This window comes from Macaca thibetana, chromosome 18 (assembly GCF_024542745.1).
Source record: "Macaca thibetana thibetana isolate TM-01 chromosome 18, ASM2454274v1, whole genome shotgun sequence".
Taxonomy (NCBI): domain Eukaryota; kingdom Metazoa; phylum Chordata; class Mammalia; order Primates; family Cercopithecidae; genus Macaca; species Macaca thibetana.
In genome coordinates, this window is record NC_065595.1 from 49228782 (window position 1) to 49249590 (window position 20809).

Here is a 20809-nt window from a genome sequence, read left to right on the forward strand (position 1 = left end):
TATTCTGCATTTTTCATATTAAGTTTTTCAAATCTGGTGCCTATATTACACATTCAACACGCATACAGCACATTACAATTTGGGTCAGTCACATTTTAAGTGCTCAATAGTCACATGGCCCATATTGAACAGCCCATCCCTAAAAGAGAGTAATTCCAAGAGTTATCCTATGGATAAGGAATACAGAACAAAATAAGAAAAAGAGAGGAGAAACTGGAAAGGATACAGAGTTTAAAGATGGGCAACATAACATATTAATTTACCTCTCTGTCCAAGGTAACACTGGTTGTGTAAATCTCTCCTGTATCTTTATTTAGGTAGAACACTGGAGGATAAGCAGGCTCCAGAGATACGATCCTATAGGAAATTTTAGAATTCAGGGTATTGGGCTCATCTGCATCTGTTGCATTGATTTTCATCACAAGTGTATCTGGCATTAGAAATAAAGATGTCTAAGATGAAACGCAACTTTAAACACACTTACCTGTTATTTTATTTATAATTTTAGCTTGTTCCAAAAAAGATTTCAGGTGCTTATCAAAATCACATGCAGTTGACCACAATATAACATTTAACTGGATGAGGACGTAAGCGTGAATGGAATACAACAACAGGAAAAACAAGATGAAGGCAAGGCTGAGGGTGGAGTCCTGAAAAATTGCTATATAAGGTGACAGATTTGTTTATAATAGTATTAGTAGCCAATACAAAGAAAGTAACATGAACAGGTACACGATCCTGATATTTATTAAGATACAAACAAATCAGGAGAAGCGTAACTATTCTTTATATCATGGTCCAAAAGAAATCTCTCATTCGAGTCCTCATGAAGAGCACTGTGTTGAACAATGTTGTGAATAAACCTTACAGTAAAAATAATACAAGTTATAGGTCAGCAAACTATAGCCAAAGCTGTAGGGCCAAAGCTAACCAGCCGCCTGTTTTTGTAAATAAAGTTTTATTGGAACACAGCTAGGCTCATTTGTTTACATATTGTCTATGGTGCTTTCCTGTAGAGAGCAGAGTTGAGTAGTTGCTACAGACACCTTATCTATCACATTAATCTACCCTATCTGTTCTGAGGGTAAAAGCAATGGCATGTAAAGTCCTTTAAACCTATAAGGAAAGCAATTCTCAACCTAGAGTGAAAGGTTTCTTATTTGTTCTGTAGGTAATACTCAACTTTCACTAAGATATGAAATTTAGTGTTTATTTACAGCAGGGATAAAATAATCTTAGTATTTATTTAAAAAAAAAAAAAAGACTCTTACGTGCTGCACTCAACTCTTCAACAGACCCAACAAAGACATCCTGTGTGAACACTGGTTCATTGTCATTGATATCGAGAACCTTAATGCGTAGCTCTAAGGGTTTCTCTACATTGTTTCCTCTTTCATCCAAAGCGTAACCTGTTAGCTGAAATCATGACATAAATAATAAATAAGATTAGATTTAAGCTAAGAAAACTAAATTACCATACTATGAAAAAAAAAAACAAATGATACTTATTATGAAAGGAAAACTACAAACTAATAAATGTAAAATTATTCTTACCAGAAAAAATGGTGTTTCTTCTCGATCAAGAATGCTGGTAATATTCAGTTCTCCAGTGTCTTTATTAAAGACAAATATACCAAAAGGTGGCTCTGTAATCCCTTTTCCAGTGTATTTGTAAGTAACTTTGAGTCCTCTTTCTTCTGTAAGATCAGAATGTATCTAACATAAAAATAACAGGAATGTTTCAGGTTGAACTCTCTGTAATTTACTAGATTTGATCTTAGCCAAAAGCCTGAGAAGAGATTCTCTGTAATTTATAGGTATATATTTGTATGGACAATTTCCTTCTGAAGTTCTTTGGTAATACAGGCCAGAGATGACAAGACTTGGACTAGGGGAATGACAGTGGAGTTGAAGAGAAGCAGCAGATTTGGAATATATTTTTGGAATAGAACTGATAGTGTGTGGTACATTTTTGGCTTGAAAAACGGGAGAGAATTATAGCGTCAATTACCAAAATGGGTAGAACTTACGAAGAAAAGCTTTGGGGGGAGAAAAATGAAGGGTTTATGTTTGTGCATGCCAACTTTGAAATACAGAGTAGCAACACTATCACATAATTTATCAAAAAAACTCGACCCCTTGAGAGTGAAAACACAGATATTAATTATTAAGCCAGGACAACAGGCATGAACCATGACTGTCTCAGGCAAATGAAGATGGTCACCTTACCTAGTAATAGACACCAGGTCATCTTGAAAATGACATTTTATGACATCTTCTTTTGAGCACTGAACACTCTGTGTTACCAGTGCCAAATCCCTTTACTCTTAGTTAAATCAAAGCTCAGAGTTATCTATATTTTTGCCAATGATGCTGCATCTTCCGGAATAGGAAAGAGAATCTTAAAGTTGATACTTTATGCTAAAAAGTAAGCTCTGCTAATTTTCAGATATCTCTTGAATATTTAAAAATTCTGTAAGCACATTCTAAATTTTCCTTAAATCTTAAAGTAGACATAAAAGTCCTCTCATACCACATTTTAGTCATATGCATATATTTCATGTTCCTCTTTAGGAGATACCTTGGCAATTGGATTCTTTTTGGACAGATCCTCTCCCTCCCGAAGAGCCACGGGGGCGGTGATCCAGGCGCGCTTTTGCCGCACTAAATGAGGATGTTTAGGAAGCAGCTTATTTTCATTTCTTGTGCTTGAGACCTACAACAATAGAATATTGTGAAAATTTATTATGTGTCATAAATATAGAACATTAGTATGGTGTCCTATAACAAACTGTTAAATAGTGCAAATTTTAAGGTATGCTTTGTATTTCCTATAAGGCTTCATTGTCTAAAAGGGAATATATATATTCCAGCAAACTGCATAGGGCCTAAAGAGATTATCTCCAAGCTGGTAAAGTGGTAGGGTTTTTTCTGGTTTATTTTTTCTTTTGAGACAGGGTCTCACTCTGTCACCCAGGCTGGAGTGCAGTGGCATGATCTTGGCTCACTGTAGCCTTGACTTCCCCGGCTCAAGCCATCTTCCTGCCTCAGCCTCCCAAGAAGCTGAGATTACAGGCATGCACCACCACATCTGTCTAATTTTTGTATTTTTAGTAGAGACGGGGTTTCACCACGTTGCCTAGGCTGGTCTTAAACTCCTAGACTCAAGTCTTAAGCAATCCACCCACCTCCGTCTCCCAAAGTGCTGGGATTATAAGTGCAAGCCACTGTGCCCAGCCAGTAGAATTTTGTTTTTAACTGTAAGAAATGATTTCCCAGAGTGAGAGTAAAGAATCATTTAGTAGCCTTACAAATTGGCAAAGTAAAAAATAACAGATCATGTCAAAAACGTTTTTTCTTATTAACTGAAAATGAAGTTTCATTTTTCTGTGGTGGCTTGTGATTTAAAAATAAATTACTAAATGTTTTTTAAGACTAAATCTTAGTAATCTATTGATATAAATTTGACTAAAACTAGGGAAACTGTCAGTTAATGAATTTATTGTTTTCAGGATTGGGTAAAGAATTAAATTTCCCATTTCATTTTCAGAACCTTAGGGAGAAAACCATTCTATACATTTCCAGTTGGGTTTTATAGGTGCATATATATTTTATCCAAGGCAAATTTCAATACAGCTGACCTGGGATCTTAAGATCAGAAATAATCCTTGTACTAGGTTTGCTTTATCATTTTACTCATTTTGTTGCTCTATGTAATAGGTATTTTACTTCGAAATATTTACACGGGTTATCACTAGGTCCTTGATTTTTTTTTTTTTTTACTTGCACAAAATTTTCTATGACAAAAAATTGAAATTACTTTTTCACTTATACTTCACGAAGTATTCATTGTTAACAGCTTAATATCTTTTATGATTTTTCATAACTATACAGTTGCACATATATACACAGATGTATAAAGGTCTTTTTGCTATAAAAATGGATTTATACTATATATCTCATTTTACCCCCTGATTTTCATTCAGCACCTCGTCATGGACATTCTTCCATGTACCATAAATGGTTTTAACATTCACCTATTGGTGGATACTTACATTGTTAAAAACTGCTGCACTGAACACCCCTGGATAAGCTCCTCTGCACTTGTTTGAATGGGAATCGCTGGGTCTAATACAATGTGTGTCTTTAATCTCGTAAAGCCCAGACAACCTGTTTGCCATGGAATTAAGCCTCCTGAGTCAAAAGGCAGAAATAAATCCTTTATTTCCTCACCTGTAAGTAAAGTCCACTTCCAACATTAAAGCAGATCTGTAAAATAAAATTATTAGATATTTAGCCAATTTACTGCTCAATTCAGTGTGAAAACATTGTTCATGAATAACGTACCACATTAAATATTATAGACATAAAAAGAGTTTAACCACTACTACTATCCTTTGTCAAGAGGAAACAAATTTAATTTTTCCCTTTGCCTTCCCTAATGGCCAGTGCCAGAGGAGAAATCTGTATCCTCCTGGATCCATACTGACTCCTCCAGAAAACAGTATCTTAAAAAACAAACAAAATCATCTGCCTTGTGAAATCTTAGTCATTCTCCCATCCTTTTCTCCCCACCCTATGGTTTTTATCTTGTGTTCTCCAGGACCTGCTTACCTTTCCTCAGGGCCACCAGTATGTAATGTACCCCACACCCAGCTAACTCCCACCATCCCTATGGATGTGTGTGCATTACACACACACACACACACCACACACATGGACAGCCCATGTTCTGACTTTTCGGTTCCTCAGTATCCTCAGTCCCACCAACTCTTTTCTTTGGTTCTTCATAGGCACTGTCACACCGGGGACTTCATCACGACATAGTACTGTTCTAAATACAGTTATGCTTACTCTTAAATTTGCCCAATAAACTCCCATCTTGCTTTCTGAATATTTTGCACTCTAAAAAAATAATTTTAAAAACTGATACATTAAAGATGTGCATAGTTTTGGAATATATGTGATAATTTAATACATTCATATAATTTGTAAAGATAGTGTACTTGGGATGTCAATTACCTTAAATACTTGTCTTTTCATTATGCTAGAAACATTCGAATAATTCTCTTCTAGCTGCTTTGAAATGTATAATAGGTTACTGTAAACTACAGTCACCCTGCTAATCTATCGATTAGTGTTCTTATTTCTAATTAGTGGTCTTCTTTCTTCTATCAAACCATCTATTTGTACCCATTAATCAATTACCTTTCCCAGTTTCTGGATTCTATCATTCTATTCTCTATGCCCATGAGATCAAAACTTTTAGCTCCCACATATGAGTGAGAACACGTTGTATTTGTCTTTCTGTGCCTGGCTTATTCAGTTAACATAATGACCTCCAGTTCCAGCCATGTTGTTGTGCCGCAAATGGCAGGATTTCCTCACAGTTCATTAATCTCCCTGCTGGCTTCATTCTTCTCTTGGCTCAATCTGAACCAGCACTTTCTAATATGGTAGCTACTTGTGGCTATTTGGATTTTAACTGAAATTATTTGAAATGAATAATCCAGTTGCTCAACAGCCACATGTGCTAAGGGCTACCCATCTGGACAGGGCGGACAGAAAACATTTCCATCACTGCACACAGTTCTACCAGACCAGTGCTAGCAGACTGCTGCCTGCCACTCTGAAGATGTTGTCAGTGATCACCAGGGAGCATTCATTTTCATGACTCTTGCTATTCCTGCCTCACTTTTCCTCTCAAATCTAGAAACCTATTTAGTACTGACCACACACTGGCAATATTGCTAGAGGGGCCACAGTGGCTGAATAAATCTCTTACACATTCATGCTCTCAAATAGCTGTTCTTTCAGTGGGGTGACAGTTCCTTTCTAGTGTGACCATATGTCTGCATTTGCCCAAAGAGTCTAGGATGACACCTGCTGTGAGGCATTCCATCTGTTAGCAACCCTTTCATCCTCAAAAGTATGCTCACACTATAAATTGTATCATCACCTTGTCATTGCCTTACCCTTATTGCATTTCTAAAATAGGCATTCCAAACTTTAGGAAATGACGCTAGTCACACCTCTGTACCTATTCACTCTTATGAGATGACCCCACATATTATTTGACTGACACTATCTTCAGTCATCCTCTCCTTCCTTTCATTCCCCAGGGAAGAGGTGTCCTGACTCCTTTCCAAGGCAAACCATCATTTGTGTGCTTTATTTGCAACTCTATTTGTTCTCTCACATTTATCTTCAAGAACCTTAATCCTTCCACTAACCTTTTATTGTCCTTCTCCACTGGCTAATCAACACATTTATTTCCTTCTGATTGACAAACCAAATATATTTAGGTTTTCCTTCTCTTAAAAAAGAAAACTAGATCCCTCTCTTGTTTCTGTTAACAATCTATTGCTCTATATCCCTCTCTTATAATTCCAAACTGAAATTATTGTCTATATGTATTGCCCCCACTACTCCACCTTCCATTTATGCATTAATTCACTGGACTCTGTCTTTGGTGTAGACTGTCTCAGTTGTTTGCCTTTTCCCATCTGCATGGTCACATGGATCCATGAAGCCCTACTTGGTACATCATGGGAAACAAGGCATTCCCTAAAATTTCAGTCTCTTTCACTTCCTTTGTATTCATTTGAAAGCTTCCTGTAGGGTCCATTCCACATGTGAATCCTTCAGCCTCTTTCTTTCCTTTCCATTGTCAGTTCATGTTCTTGGCTCTCCATTCCAAAAAGAAACTCAGGGAGAGGAGATGTTCAGCTTCTAGTGTGGGCTTCTCTGGGGCAGATGAACAATCATGGCTAATTCTCTATTTTATGATCAGATCTATGATCTCTTCTTCATTCTCTCTACTATTAATTTGCCCAGCTAGCAGTGGCCAGAGATGTCTCTAACCAAGGTGGTGCTCCCCAAATGTATGTATTTTCAAAGGTGGCATGGTATGAAAAGCAAGGGAAAGCAATGCTGAGAAAGATCACTTCTCTCTGTGTGTTCCCTGGGTGGGAATTTTCAAAGGGAAAGATCAGTGCCTGGATCAGAGAGGTCCCAGTGTCCACATCATCAGGGAACAGTCTTCAAATTTAGTATATGTCGGCCGGGTACAGTGGCTCACGCCTGTAATCCCGGCACTTAGGGAGGCCGAGGCAGGTGGATCATGGGGTCAGGAGATCGAGACCATCCTGGCTAACGTGGTGAAACCCCGTCTCTACTAAAAATACAAAAAAAAATATTAGCTGGCCATGGTGGTGGGCGCCTGTAGTCCCAGCTACTTGGGAGGCTGAGGCAGGAGAAGGGCGTGAACCTGGGAGGTGGAGCTTGCAGTGAGCCGGTATCGCGCCACTACATTCCAACCTGGGAGACAGAGTGATACTTGGTCTCAAACAAACAAGCAAATGAAAGTTTAATATATTTCTTGCCCATCTTTCTAACCATCAGACTCTTCTCTTTGATACAGGCCATATTAAGGAGTTGGCTGCACTGAATATTTGCTACTTTTATTCTTCCCTACAATCTTACTGGCCCTAGCAAGAGGGTATAATTTACATGTTATTTTAAGTAAATATTATTATTCTGACCAAGTGTCATCTGTTTTACTAGGGTATAAGAAAATGGAAGTAACTTATAGTCCTCTAGTCAAAGGTAAATTCATCATATGAGCCTCTTCACTGATTTTTATTGGAATTTACTTTCTAGATGTGATTTGCTCAGAAATGCAGAAAATCGCATGGTTACCAACAGTGCTTCTTAAACTTTAATGTGTATTATGTTCACTGGGGACCTTGTTAAAATGAAGATTCCAATTCAGTAGGTCTAGAGGTCAGCCTTACACTTTACATTTCTAACAAGATCTCAGATGATAGCAATGTTGTGGGTTCTTGGACCAAATTTTGAGGAGCAAGATTATAGTATGTGACATGAAATATCATTTGTTTGTTTACGTACAAACAACAGTCAATGAAGTCTGCCTTATTCATTATTGTTTCAGTAGTCAGCACAAGAATTGTTGTGACTCTTGACTGCTGGTATCTCGAAGGCAGAAATTCATAAAATATATTTCATTATGTATGTATTTTTCACATTAAAATCATTTTAAATTGCAAACATGTATAAAAGCGGAGCGAACAGTACAATGAACACCCATATAGCTAACATCCAGTTTCAACAATTACCTAGTACACATTTCTTTTAAAATGTTTTTACTTATGAATAATTTTAGATTTACACAAATGTTGCAAAGATAGTAACAGCAGTTCCTTTCTCCACTTTCCTCATATGTTAACATCTTAAATAGCTACTGTATATTTGTCAAAATTAAGAGATTAACATTGGTGCATTTAGTTAATGCACTGCTATCTAAATTCCATACTTTATTCGGATTTTACCATTTCCCCCACTAATGTTATTTTGCTGTTCCAGGATCCAATCTACCATTCCACACTGCATTTGGTGATCACATCTCCTTTATATCCTCTGGGTTTTTGACAGTTTCCCAGTCTTTGTTTCTCATGACCTTGATGGTTTTGAGGAATACTGGCTGAGTATCCTGCATAATGTCCTCCAATTTGGGTTTACCGGTTGTTTTTCTCATGATTAGACCAGTATTAGGTGTTTTTGGAAAGAACATCACAGAGCTTAAGTGCCCTTTTCGTCACACCATACTAGCTGGTATGTAATATCCACATGACACCACGGGCTAAGGTACTGATTGCAGTTTCTCTGCTGTAAAGTTACTATTTTTCCCTGTCCTTATTCCATTCTTTGGGAGTGAGTCATTAAGTCTAACCCATCCTTATGGCAGAGGGAAGCGGGGAAGAGATTCTGCCAGATAAGGTACTTTAGTCTGAATTTCCTTATCTGTAACAGGAGAGGAATACATACGTGGCAGACATTTTCAATTGTCTACCTTATTGGCATTCTCTCTCATCTTCAGTGTTCATAAGACTCTATTTTGTACTCTCAGGTAGACCCTGCCTAGCTCATGGAGCTGAATGACTGGTATGACAAAACAGGGTATGTATGCCTGTTTACTTTGATAGTGGCTGGTTTAGGCATAAATGTATAAGAGAATTTTGGCCAATGAGGTATCAGGAGACCCTACAAAAGATTCTCCTCACTGATTAAAAGAGAAGCGCATGCATAACCTCCCTGTTTAAGTGCCTCTGGAGACTGCTGAGTGAGGAAGTGACTTTTGGAATAGCTACAGCCATGCTGTGACCATGAGGGGAGAGCTAACGAAATGCTAGAGAAGCCAAACTGAAACCATAAAGGCTTTAAGTTACAGAATCATTCAAATCTGGACCAACTCTCTCTCCAGACCTCTTCTTATGAGATATTCAATATTCTTTTATTTAACCTAGTTTTAGTTGGGTTTTGTTACTTGCATCTGATAGCCACCTAACTAGGACACATCCGTTTTGCAGGGCTGATGTGCAAATTAAAGAAATACATGAAATGTAACTATTGCAGTGACTGGCATTCAATAAATAGAATTTATGAGACATTTCCTCAATTCTAAGTCTTGCATGGTCCTCATCTTAAAATTTCTGCAAGTTTGAATTAATTCATAACCTCAATTTCCTGAGCTTGTAGGATATGGTAAGTGTTTGGGTGAGGGAGAAAGGACAAGATGGAGGAAGGTGAACAAGAAGGCACAATCCATGTTGCTTCTGGGTTCTTCCTCACCAACTTTCCCGTGCCTGGGAAGATGCAGATCAACCGAGCATGCGCCAGGTGACGTCAATCCGAAGGGATCAAAACTTACCCAGCCATGCCTACAGAGACGCCCCGATCACGCCCTTATCGCGCCCACTGCCCTCCGCCTTCCAGTACCAATGCATAAAAGTCCGCTGCCGGCAGGAGCCAGCGTGACTTCTTCGGCCCCTCCTACTTGTGGACCGGAGAACCTCACCCGAGAGCGCCGGCGCGACTTCCGTGGCCCCATACCTGAGGACCGGAGAACCTCGCCCGAGAGTGTGTGCATACTTGCAATAAAAGACTGCCACTTTCTTATGTACTTTGGCCTCATGTTTAATTATTTAGCTCTCCTAAATTAAGTATTAAATTAAGACAATTATTAAACTAAATTAAATTAAGACAGTTCACAACTGGGCATTGGGCAAAAAGGTGTCCAAATCCTCGCCCACCTACCACGCCGTGCCCAACCTGCCAACAGGAGAAACGTTGGAAGTCTGATTGCCCTGCCAGCAGGGCAGGCATTGCGCCTCAACGTGGTGCCTCTCCTCAAAGGCCGGAAGGCTCCTTCCAGCTCGTACACCTGGACGACGACTGACGGTGCCCACACTCGGAGACCCCGGTCATCCTCGCTGAGCCTAGGGTAACTATACAGATAGCGGGTAAGCCAATTTCTTTTCTCAAAAATACGGAAGCTACCTATTTTGTTTTGTCAACCTATGGAGGTCCTAGCCAGCCATCCACTATCTCAGTAGTTGGGGTAGACAGTAAACCGTCTAACCCTCGCCAGACCCCAGTGTTAAATTACTGCCTGGACTATGCATGCTTTGCCCACTCTTTCCTCATCATGCCCTCTTGTCCCACCCTCCTCTTGGGATGAGACATCTTAACCTAACTCAAAACATCTATTCCCCTTCCCTTTCTCCAGGTGACCAGGTTCTACTCAAGGATCAACACCCTCCTCAAATTTTCCCGCTTCCTCACTATTAACTGACTTTTCCCTCATAAACCCCATAGACATCCTCCTTCCCAACCCATTCCCCAACCAGTAGGTTTCCCAACTTTTTACTCTCATAGAAGACCTAGCTTGGCAGGGTGCCCTTTGTGATTTCCTAATTCCCATACTAATCCTCTGCCTTGCCTTATGTTTTGCTCCCATTTTAATAAAATTTCTCCGAGCCAAGGTCCAAGAAATCACCTGAGTCACCTTCAACCAAATGCTCCTGCATCCCTACATCCAACTGCCAACCTCAGACCCTAACTACGCCCCTTAACAGCAGGAAGCAGCCAGACAGACAATGGCGCCCCAAATTCTTATAATCAATAAGAGGTTGGACTGTTTGGGTGAGGGAGAAAGGACAAGATGGAGGAAGGTGAAGAAGAAGGCACAATCCATGTTGCTTCCGGGTTCTTCCTCACCAACTTTCCCACACGTGGGAAAATGCAGCCCGCGCCTGGGAAGATGCAGATCAACCAAGCATGCGCCAGGTGACGTCAGTCCGAAGAGATCGAAACTTACCCAGCCACACCTATGGAGACGCCCCTATCACGCCCTTATCCCGCCCACTGCCCTCCCCCTTCCAGTACCAATGTATAAAAGTCCGCTGCCGGCAGGAGCCAGCGTGACTTCTTCGGCCCCTCCTACTTGTGGACCAGAGAACCTCACCCGAGAGCACCAGCGTGACTTCCCTGGCCCCATACCTGAGGACTGCAGAACCTCACCTGAGAGTGTGTGCATACTTGCAATAAAAGACTGCTGCTTTCTTATGTACTTTGGCCTCATGTTTAATTATTTAGCTCTCCTAAATTAAGTATTAAGACAATTATTAAATTAAATTAAATTAAACAAAACAGTAAGTAACACAATATTCTTACCCTGTTGGATGCTTACATACTGGGGAGACAGACAAAGACAGACCAGGTTTTGGTAGGAGCTACAAAAAAATTAAAACAGGGCCAGGAGAGTAGAGAATGATTTGGATGTGTGGAAAAACTCTCAGAAGGGGCTGCATCTGCACAGAGACCTGAATGGTATGAGGAAGCCAGTCAGGCAGAGCCCGGCAAAAGGAACGCCCAGGCCATGCGGTGATGAATCACTGATGATGTCACAGGGATAATAGGCCAGTACCCAGTCAGGGAGAGGACTTCGGGTTTTATCCTGAGTGTGAGAGGAAGCCACTGGAAGCTTTTATGTTTGGAAACGATACAAATCAGTTTATGTTTGAAAAAGCTCACTGCTGCTACTGTACAGAGAACAGACCATAAAGGGGCAAAAACAAACATATGGAGACCAGACTGTAGTCACTGCATCATTGCAGGAGCGGTACAATAGATAACACTAGCTTAAACCCTGGGGGTTGCAGTAAAGATGAAAGAAAGTAGATACCTCTAGTGTTTATTTTGAAGGCAGAGGCAACAGAGACCTGTGAATGGAGTGAATGAGGGCGAATAGTCAAGATGACCCTTAGAATTTTGACCCGGAACACCTGGGTGAGTGAAGGCACCATTTCCAGAGATGAGACAGAATGGGGAGAGGGATGGAGTAAGCTGAAGGTGGGGCAGGAGGGGGGGGGTGGTGTTGAGGGAGGGGTGAAATGGGAGGTAAGAGCTGTTTTTATGTGTTCTATGTGAATGGCCTTTTGGATACAGGAGTTAGTAGCTCAGAAAAGAAGTTATGCCTGGAGATAAACATTTGGGAGTCATCAGTCGGTTTTAGTTACGGAACTGAGATGCATATTAGAGGTCTTGTACATCTTTAATGTAATGTTTCTTTTCTTCTCTCAAAAGGCTGGTATTAAATTGCTGAGCATCTAGGGAGTCAGTGTAACACAGGCAAAGCTAATCTGCTGTGAATCTGGACAGTGGGTATCATGGGGCTCATAGGGACTGAAGGGAGCACAAGGGGCCTTCTGGGATGCTGGCAGTCTGTTTCTTCATCTGGTAACTGGTGACATGGTGTTTTCAGTTTGTGAAGATACAGTGCACTCGTGATATGCGTACTTTTCTGTATGGATGTTACACTAAAACATAAAAAATTGATGTGCATCCTCAAGTCAAGGTTGTCTTGGAATCTAGGTAATAGGGTTCTGCTATCTGCATTTTTTATAGCACCTATTGCAGTAGCATGTTTTTAATAAGGTGTGATGGACTGAAATATTTGCTTCATTCATTGTACAAAAAAGAAAAAAGAACTGCACTAACATTTTGTCAATTGTGGAACTGTTTATTTGACTAAGCAAACAGTTAAGATCTCAGCCACTGCTTTCTAAATAATTTGGATCTGGTTCCTTTAGATCCTGTATCTCACAGAACACATTCTTAATTTAGACCAATCGTTCTCCACTAGGGACAGTTTTGCCCTGCCCCGCTCCTCCTGCCACTGGGGATATTTGGTAATTCTGGAGACATTTCTGGTTGTCAAACCAGGTTTGCGCTTGAGGTCGGGGAGATAAATGCCAGTGGCATCTAGTGGGTAGAAACTAGAGATGCTGTCAAACATCCTACAATGCACACGATAGCCCTTACAACTGTTATCTGGCTCCAACTGGCAAAGTGCTGAGGTTAAGAAACCATGGCTGTGTTTCTCTGATTGGAAGCTACTGTAGTACCTAGGGTCAGGACAGTCATACAAGCTGCAGAGGACTGTGGAGATTCTGTACATCTCCAGTGGGTAGTATACTGCAAATAACATGAATGGAATAAGCAGAAACTTTCTGCCTTAGTCCTCCATTCCCACTCCCTGGCACTTTTAAAAAAACCTGTCCACTCTGTAAGTTTGAGTCACTTCCTGTGGGGATGCTGTATAGGGGTTTCAAGCATCGGAAGGGTGGCTGGACAAGATGGCCGATATGGTTTCCTCCAAACACTAAATGTGTGACTTTTTTTCTCACCAGGAACTTGGTGACAGAAAAATGTCACCTGCAACATGCCTTTAAGACTGACGAGGAAAAGTAAGCTGCTAGTTCCTGTATCCAAAGCAGTGTTTTCAGATGAACCAAAAAATTCTGCAAAAGCGTTTCTAATTTGCTAACTCTAAAAAAGTAACTTTATTTTAACTAGTTTTGCTGCTTTGAAAAACATGTAAAAAAAATTTCCTACCATTGGATACTGCACATCTTATAAAAATTGGACTTCCTGGTATCTGGCAAAATATTTTTTTTTTTTTTTTGCAGAGGCATGAGGGAATACCAAAGAGCATCAATCAATGTAGTCGTTGTTTTCAAGGTCAGCACTTTTAGAAAAGACTTTCTGTTCTGAAGTCACCTTGATGAGTTTAAACACGAAGAATCCAGGAGGACTCATGAGTCACTGGATGGCAGCTCCTCCTGGCTGACAGGTTCTCTATCAGAAGTCTTTCCTTTAAAGTAGAGAATCTTGAAGTGTTCAGTGGTTTTACGGTGAGGTAATCCCTTAAACTTTAATAACTCAGACTAAGAGATATCTTATTAAAAATGGATGTAGAGAAATACAAATTAGTTTAAAACATTATTTCAACTTTGAGTCCCTATAATGGCTTCTAATGTCCATTCAGTGAGAAATTACTAGAAGGTAAGCAGTGTGCTCAACGGACTCTCTTTAGAACTTAAACACAGAGGACGTGGCACTTGCCAGTGGTTCTTTAAATTCATGCCCATCTCAGGCCCATCATCTAACATCTGTGTTATTTTCTTTCCTTATGTTACTCAACCTTCCAACCAGGCAGAATGTTTTATAACTCTTTTGTTTCTCCCTTTTATTGTACAGGAGGTCAAATCAAAAACTGCCCAGAAGATCCCTGGTTTATCCCCAATTCATTCTTAAAGAGTTTTCAACTTTGGCTGAAATAATCTGAAAGAAATAAAACGAGATAAAATAAAGGGAGTGGATGCCACTTGTTTATTTCCTCCGGTCACACATCCTGATTTTTCTGTTTGTATTGGCAGAGCTGGTGGTCTGGTCTGCAGTAGTCTCTGTAGCCACAAAGAAGGCTCTGTAGTCTATAGTCATAGAAATGTACACATTCACAAGAGTTCCAGTGACCCAGTGCAGTCACGGTGGACCAATGATTTTGGTGATCTGCTCTGATAAACCTGACGTGGGTCAGGTTTATGTTAGAATTCACTTACTGCACTTTTTTCTTCTTAATCTTATTTTGGGGATGGGAGGAAGAAAAGGCAGTTTTTATAAAATTTATTTTAAGGCTAACCAGCACAACTTATTTAGAAAATTCCAACTTTAAAGTCCAACTTATAGATGATCTAGACATTTCTATATTCCTATAGCAGTCTCACTCAACAGCTGATTTAAATACGTAATTATATTTTCCACAATTGCTAATTTTAAAAAAAACAAGAGCAATATTTTGAACTTTCAATTTTTGAAGTCTGATTTGAATGTTAGATAATAATAAATATTTTAGATCTGACAATAATAAAGTCGATGACTTATCAAAATCTTTCACCTGTTCTTGGGATGTTTGGGCTAATCTGAATGTAACAAATACGATTTCAGGTGAGTCATATTGAAGTTAGTTACAAAGAGGAAGACAGTTTCTTTGAAAACTTTTTATTAACTCACAGAATTTTAAAACATGCATTTAGCAATGCTTTGCTACCCTTGACTTGTTCATGCATGCTGTGAATTCTTATTTCAGGTAAAGTTTGGTATATTCATGGACAGTTCCTATTTTTCCCCTTGGCACAGGGCTTTTTAATATTTAATCTTCTTTTCTACTCCATTTATTTTTATTTTCTAATTGGGATGTTAACAGTGGTTTTCAAGCTTGAGTAGCATTAGAATCACCTTGATAAAACACAGATTACTGAGCCCCGCCTTAGAGTGTCTGACTCAGTAGGTCTGGATGGGGTCCAAGAATCTGTATCTAACAAGTTTCCCGGGGATGTTGATGCTGCTTGGTCCCAAAGGTGGGACCACACTTTCGGATACCACTGTGTAAAATCACATGGCAGCATAGGAAAGGGAAGAGGAGAGCCTGGATAATTCATAAACTGGATAATGAGCCCCTAGTTACGGAGAGACGTGTGAAAAGATGTCCTCTAAATCAGGCAATTCAGGCTGGGCTCAGTGGCTCACGCCTGTAAGCTCGCACCTGTAAGTTCACACCTGTAATCCCAGCACTTTGGGAGGCAGAGGCGGGTGGATCACCTGTGATCAGGAGTTCAAGACCAACCTGGCCAACACAGTGAAACCCCGTCTCTACTGAAAATACAAAAATTAGCCAGGTGTGGTGGTGCATGCCTGTAATCTCAGCTACTCGGGAGGCTGAGGCACAAGAATCACTTGAACCCAGGAGGCAGAGGTTGCAGTGAGCCGAGATGGCACCACTGCACTCCAGCCAGGGTGACAGAGTGAAACTCTGTCTCAAGAATAAATAAAAATAAATAAAATAAATCGGGCAGTTCAGTGACTGTGAATTCTCCTCATCACAAAAAGATTTTTCATTTTACAAGTATTCATCAACTACAATTGAATTACTTTAGGTAGTGTTTTCCCTGGTTTATATCTCTTCTTCTAGTTCAACTTTTACTGGTCCTAAGCATTTGTCACTTAAAAAATACTTTACCATTTTATGGTGTTGGGAAAACTGGCTAGCCACATGCAGAAAACTGAAACTGGACCCCTTCCTTATACCTCATACAAAAATTAACTCAAGATGGATTAAAGACTTAAATGTAAGACCTAAGACCACAAAAACCCTAGAAGAAAACCTAAGCAATACCATTCAGGACATAGGCATGGGCAAGGACTTCATGACTAAAACACCAAAAGCAATGGCAACAAAAGCCAAAATTGACAAACAGGATCTAACTAAACTAAAGAGCTTCTGGGCAGCAAAAGAAACTATCATTAGCATGAACAGGCAACCTACAGAATGGGAGAAAATTTTTGCAATCTATCCATCTGACAAAGGGCTAATATCCAGAATCTACAAGGAACTTAAACAAATTTATCAGAAAATAACACTCAACCCTATCAAAAAGTGGGCGAAGGATATGAACAGACACTTCTCAAAAGAAGACATTTATGCAGCCAACAAACATGAAAAAAAGCTCCTCATCACTGGTCATTAGAGAAATGCAAATCAAAACCACAATGAGATACCATTTCATGCCAGTTAGAATGGCGACCATTAAAAAGTTAGGAAACAACAGATGCTGGAGAGGATGTTGAGAAATAGGAACGCTTTTACACTGTTGGTGGGAGTGTAAATTAGTTCAACCACTGTGGAAGACAATGTGGTGATTCATCAAGGATCTAGAACCAGAAAAACCATTTGACTCAGCCATCCCATTACTGGGTATATACCCAAAAGATTATAAATTATTCTACTATAAAGACACATGCACATGTATGTTTACTGTGGCACTATTCACAATAGCAAAACCTTGGAACCAACCCAAATGCCCATCAGTGATAAACTGGATAAAGAAAATGTGGCACATATACACCATGAAATACTATGCAGCCATAAAAAAGGATGAGCTCATGTCCTTTGCAGGGACATGGATGAAGCTGGAAACCATCATTCTCAGCAAACTATCACAAGAACAGAAAACCAAACACCGCATGTTCTCACTCATAAGTGGGAGTTGAACAATGAGAACACATGGACACAGGGAGGGGAACAGTACACACTGGGGCCTGTTGGGACTGGCGGGGGAGGGGAGAGATAGTATTAGGAGAAATACCTAATACAGATGATGGGCTGATGGGTGCAGCAAACCACCATGGCATGTGTAAACCTATGTAACAAACCTGCACGTTCTGCACATGTACCCCAGAACTTAAAGTATAATTTTAAAAAAAGGAAAAACAATACTTTTTCTTTTCATTGAAGTCATTGTTGGGTTGCTCAAACAAGCAAACCTAACTAAAATACAATTTCAATTCAAAATAGCATTTATTACATGACTAGAAATGTAAAAAAAAAATACCATTTTATTGGTAGGTGTTTTCTGTAATGGCCACAAATGTTTTTGGAATTAGGCAAAATATAAATAAACCTGTACGACAGACTTCACAAAATTTGATAAACAACAAGTGTAGGCTGTTTCCACTTTTTTGCTGCAGTTATATTCCTGACACTACACTGAAAAGTAAAATGAAGACAATGATTTCTTTTCACTGAGAAGTTTAAGAAAACCAAGAGCTTCAGACTGTCCTTTTTAACCATTAGATGGCACTGGCCTGTCAGTAAGGCAAACTGCAGCAACTACCAGAAATTAACCCACAGGAGACTCCAAGGTCCAAAGTGGGAAGCAAGCATTTCATTAGTCTCAAATAAGTGGATCAGCAAAATTGAAGAGAGTGAAAATCAAGGGCTTTAGAAAGTTGTATGTACAGTTTTGCAGGATTCTCGCTCTGAAATGAGGTAAATCTTAATTTACATTTTTTCTCTTTTTCCTCTCTAGAATGATTCTAATTTGCAGTGAAATTAATTATCTAGTTCCAGAAGTTCAGATCTTATTGATGACTCACTGTAGCAAACTGCTGTAAGGGGAATTCTCGATGTCTCTGGATTGACAGGCATTTGGTGCCAGGTGAACCTGGGTTTGACTCAATTTCACCCATTATTAACTTTCACTAAATCCAGTGACTGGCACACAGCAGATATTTAAAAAATGTCAAGTTCTTGTCCTTACACTCCTTTCTCCACTGTAAGCTCCGGGATTGCAGGGGGCAGTTCACATGCCCTTCGAAGACTGTTGGTCATATAGTGGATGCCCAATTTGTGACTGCTAAATGCATAAAAGTTAAACAAAAATTTACGACTTGGCTGGGTGCAGTGGCTCATGCCTGTAATCCCAGCACTTTGGGAGGCCAAGGCAGGCCAGATCACAAGGTCACGAAATGGAGACCATTCTGGCCAACATGGTGAAACTCTGTCTCTACTAAAAATACGAAAATTAGATGGGCGTGGTGGTATGCACCACGCTACTACCAGCTACTTGGGAGGCTGAGTCAGGAGGATCGCTTGAACCCGGGAGGTGGAGGTTGCAGTGAGCCGAGACTGTGCCACTGCACTCCAGCCTGGTGAAAGAGAGAGACTCTGCCTCAAAAAAAAAAAAAAAAAAAAATTACTACTCAACCCACCTGGGCATTAAATAATTCTCTTAAACACATGAAAATCATATCATTATTCCAGCTTTTCTAAACATAGAAAGATATTTTAACTCAGGTTTTTAAAGAATACATCTGTGCCCAAGGCATTTAGCTAGTTTATAGATAAAAGATACAAATATCTTGCTCTGAAGAAGCTTACAGTTTAATAGGAGGATCAAACTAGTATGAGGTACGAAACCTTAATTGTATAACTGACGGCTATAAAAATAGTTCTGGGGAACTCAGAAAAGGCAAGATTACTTCCTTGTGGGGAATTCAGGAGAGGTTTAGCAAGGAGATAGCAATGGTCTTGGCCTTGGAAATGGAAGATAATCTGTTTCTGTGCATATAGGAGGAAGGAAAACGCACAGATGAGAGACTGCATGTGCCAGAACATGGAGATATTTGGACAAAAAATGAGATGTAGTGTAGTTTTGGCACCTAGAACTATACAATGGTGGCAAGTAGAAAATAAGGACAAAGGCTGGGCGCCGTTACTCACGCCTGTAATCCCAGCACTTTGGGAGGCCGAAGCGGGCAGATCACGAAGTTAGGAGACTGAGACCATCCTGGCTAACACGGTGAAACCCCGTCTCTACTAATAATACAAAAAAATTAGCCGGGCGTGGTGGCAGGTGCCTGTAGTCCCAGCTACTTGGGAGGCTGAGGCAGGAGAATGGCGTGAACCCGGGAGGCGGAGCTTGCAGTGAGCCGAGATCGTGCCACTTCTCTCCAGCCTGGGCGACAGAGCGAGACTCCGTCTCAAAAAAACAAAAACAAAAAAAACAAAAAGAAAAGAAGGACAAAGGGTTGAGCTGAGGTTCTTCACTGATCTTATAAGGAGTGGAGAGTCATTGGCAGCTTCTCATTAGGGAGACTATGTCGCTAGTGATTCTGAAAGATTTTCTGGCAGTACAGTGCAAGATAAAAGGCAGGAGACAGTTCAGAGATTAAAGTACTAAGTTAGGGAGATGGAATGAGGAACAGCATCAGGGGAATGGCAATGAGATAGACGGGTAGAAGTAGGAGCCTTTATGGGGACAAAAATCCTTGGCAATGCCCTGTGTGGGGATAATAGGGAAGGAGTCAGAGGGTGTCAAGGTTTTCAGTCTGAGTAGCTAGAAAGATGCAATTCCCAGAGCACAGACTATAGACATGTTAAGCTCAGGTCTTTGGGAAAGTATTTGAGTAGGGAGGAGAGATGCTAGGTAACAGAGAGCAGGGCAGTGTGGCTCAATGACGGGCATGGATTGCCTGGCCGCTGGGGACGTTCTCAACATCCACACACACACTGTCCTAAGGGCAGCATCCTCTTGGCCACTGCCATTCTCTCCCACCCCTACTTGATGTCTCCTAGTGATATATGTACTGTGTACCCCTGCACCTGCCCCATTGTGCTTGGCCAGAAAAAAAAGGGGTGAGAAGCACTGCAGGTTCCTGTAAGTGAAAGGAACCCCAGAATACTGAGGAAGCAAAGGAAGGTGACATCTGCACAAGAAATGATATGATTAATGGTGTTAAAAGGAGATGATGACTGAGCTAGTACCCTTGCCCAGTTTCTCAATTAGCACTTTTGGGGTTTAAGGAGACTGGATCATTAAAATGAGGCAGTGGGTACCAAACATTTAGTTTAATGTTTTTGTTTGCATTGTAGGGGGCTTGAAAGAGTGGTTAGATGGAGGTGTTTTAGAACAAGGGAAATCTAAACGGTCTCATCTCCTCTCATCTCCATCCAAAACACTCCCCAGTCAGCCAGTTGGCAACTTCTTGACTGATGAAAATAATCCACAGTCAGGCGTGATTTCGAGGTGAGACCTGGAACAGGGCTTGGCACAGAGTAGGTGCTCAATATTTGTTGAGTGGACAAATGTATCAAGGTGTAATCAACCCAAGAGATATTTGCCTTTCAAAAAGAGGGTCCAGACAAGTAAAATAAATCCCTACTTAGAACCTCTTACTATTTGCCTATCAGTTTCTCAATGTGGATGCTATAAGCATTTTGGATAGAAAAATTCTTCACATGTGCCCAATTCTTGAAGGTTCTACA

At 40.3% G+C, this 20809-nt stretch overlaps 2 protein-coding genes across 23 annotated transcripts in view; both read right to left on the minus strand.

Annotated features, from left to right (window-relative positions):
• Window positions 1–20809, minus strand: part of TTR (transthyretin) — a 1143467-nt gene that overhangs the window by 74319 nt on the left and 1048339 nt on the right. The gene's annotated exons all lie outside the window — the stretch shown is intronic.
• Window positions 1–20809, minus strand: part of DSG2 (desmoglein 2) — a 52843-nt gene that overhangs the window by 26304 nt on the left and 5730 nt on the right. The window contains exons 2-6 of the mRNA XM_050768261.1: window positions 4234–4269; window positions 2582–2716; window positions 1555–1716; window positions 1272–1416; window positions 264–430 (exon numbers count right to left, since the gene is read on the minus strand). Coding sequence (XP_050624218.1) covers window positions 264–430; window positions 1272–1416; window positions 1555–1716; window positions 2582–2716; window positions 4234–4269 — 645 coding nt within the window. The remainder of the gene's footprint in view (window positions 1–263; window positions 431–1271; window positions 1417–1554; window positions 1717–2581; window positions 2717–4233; window positions 4270–20809) is intronic.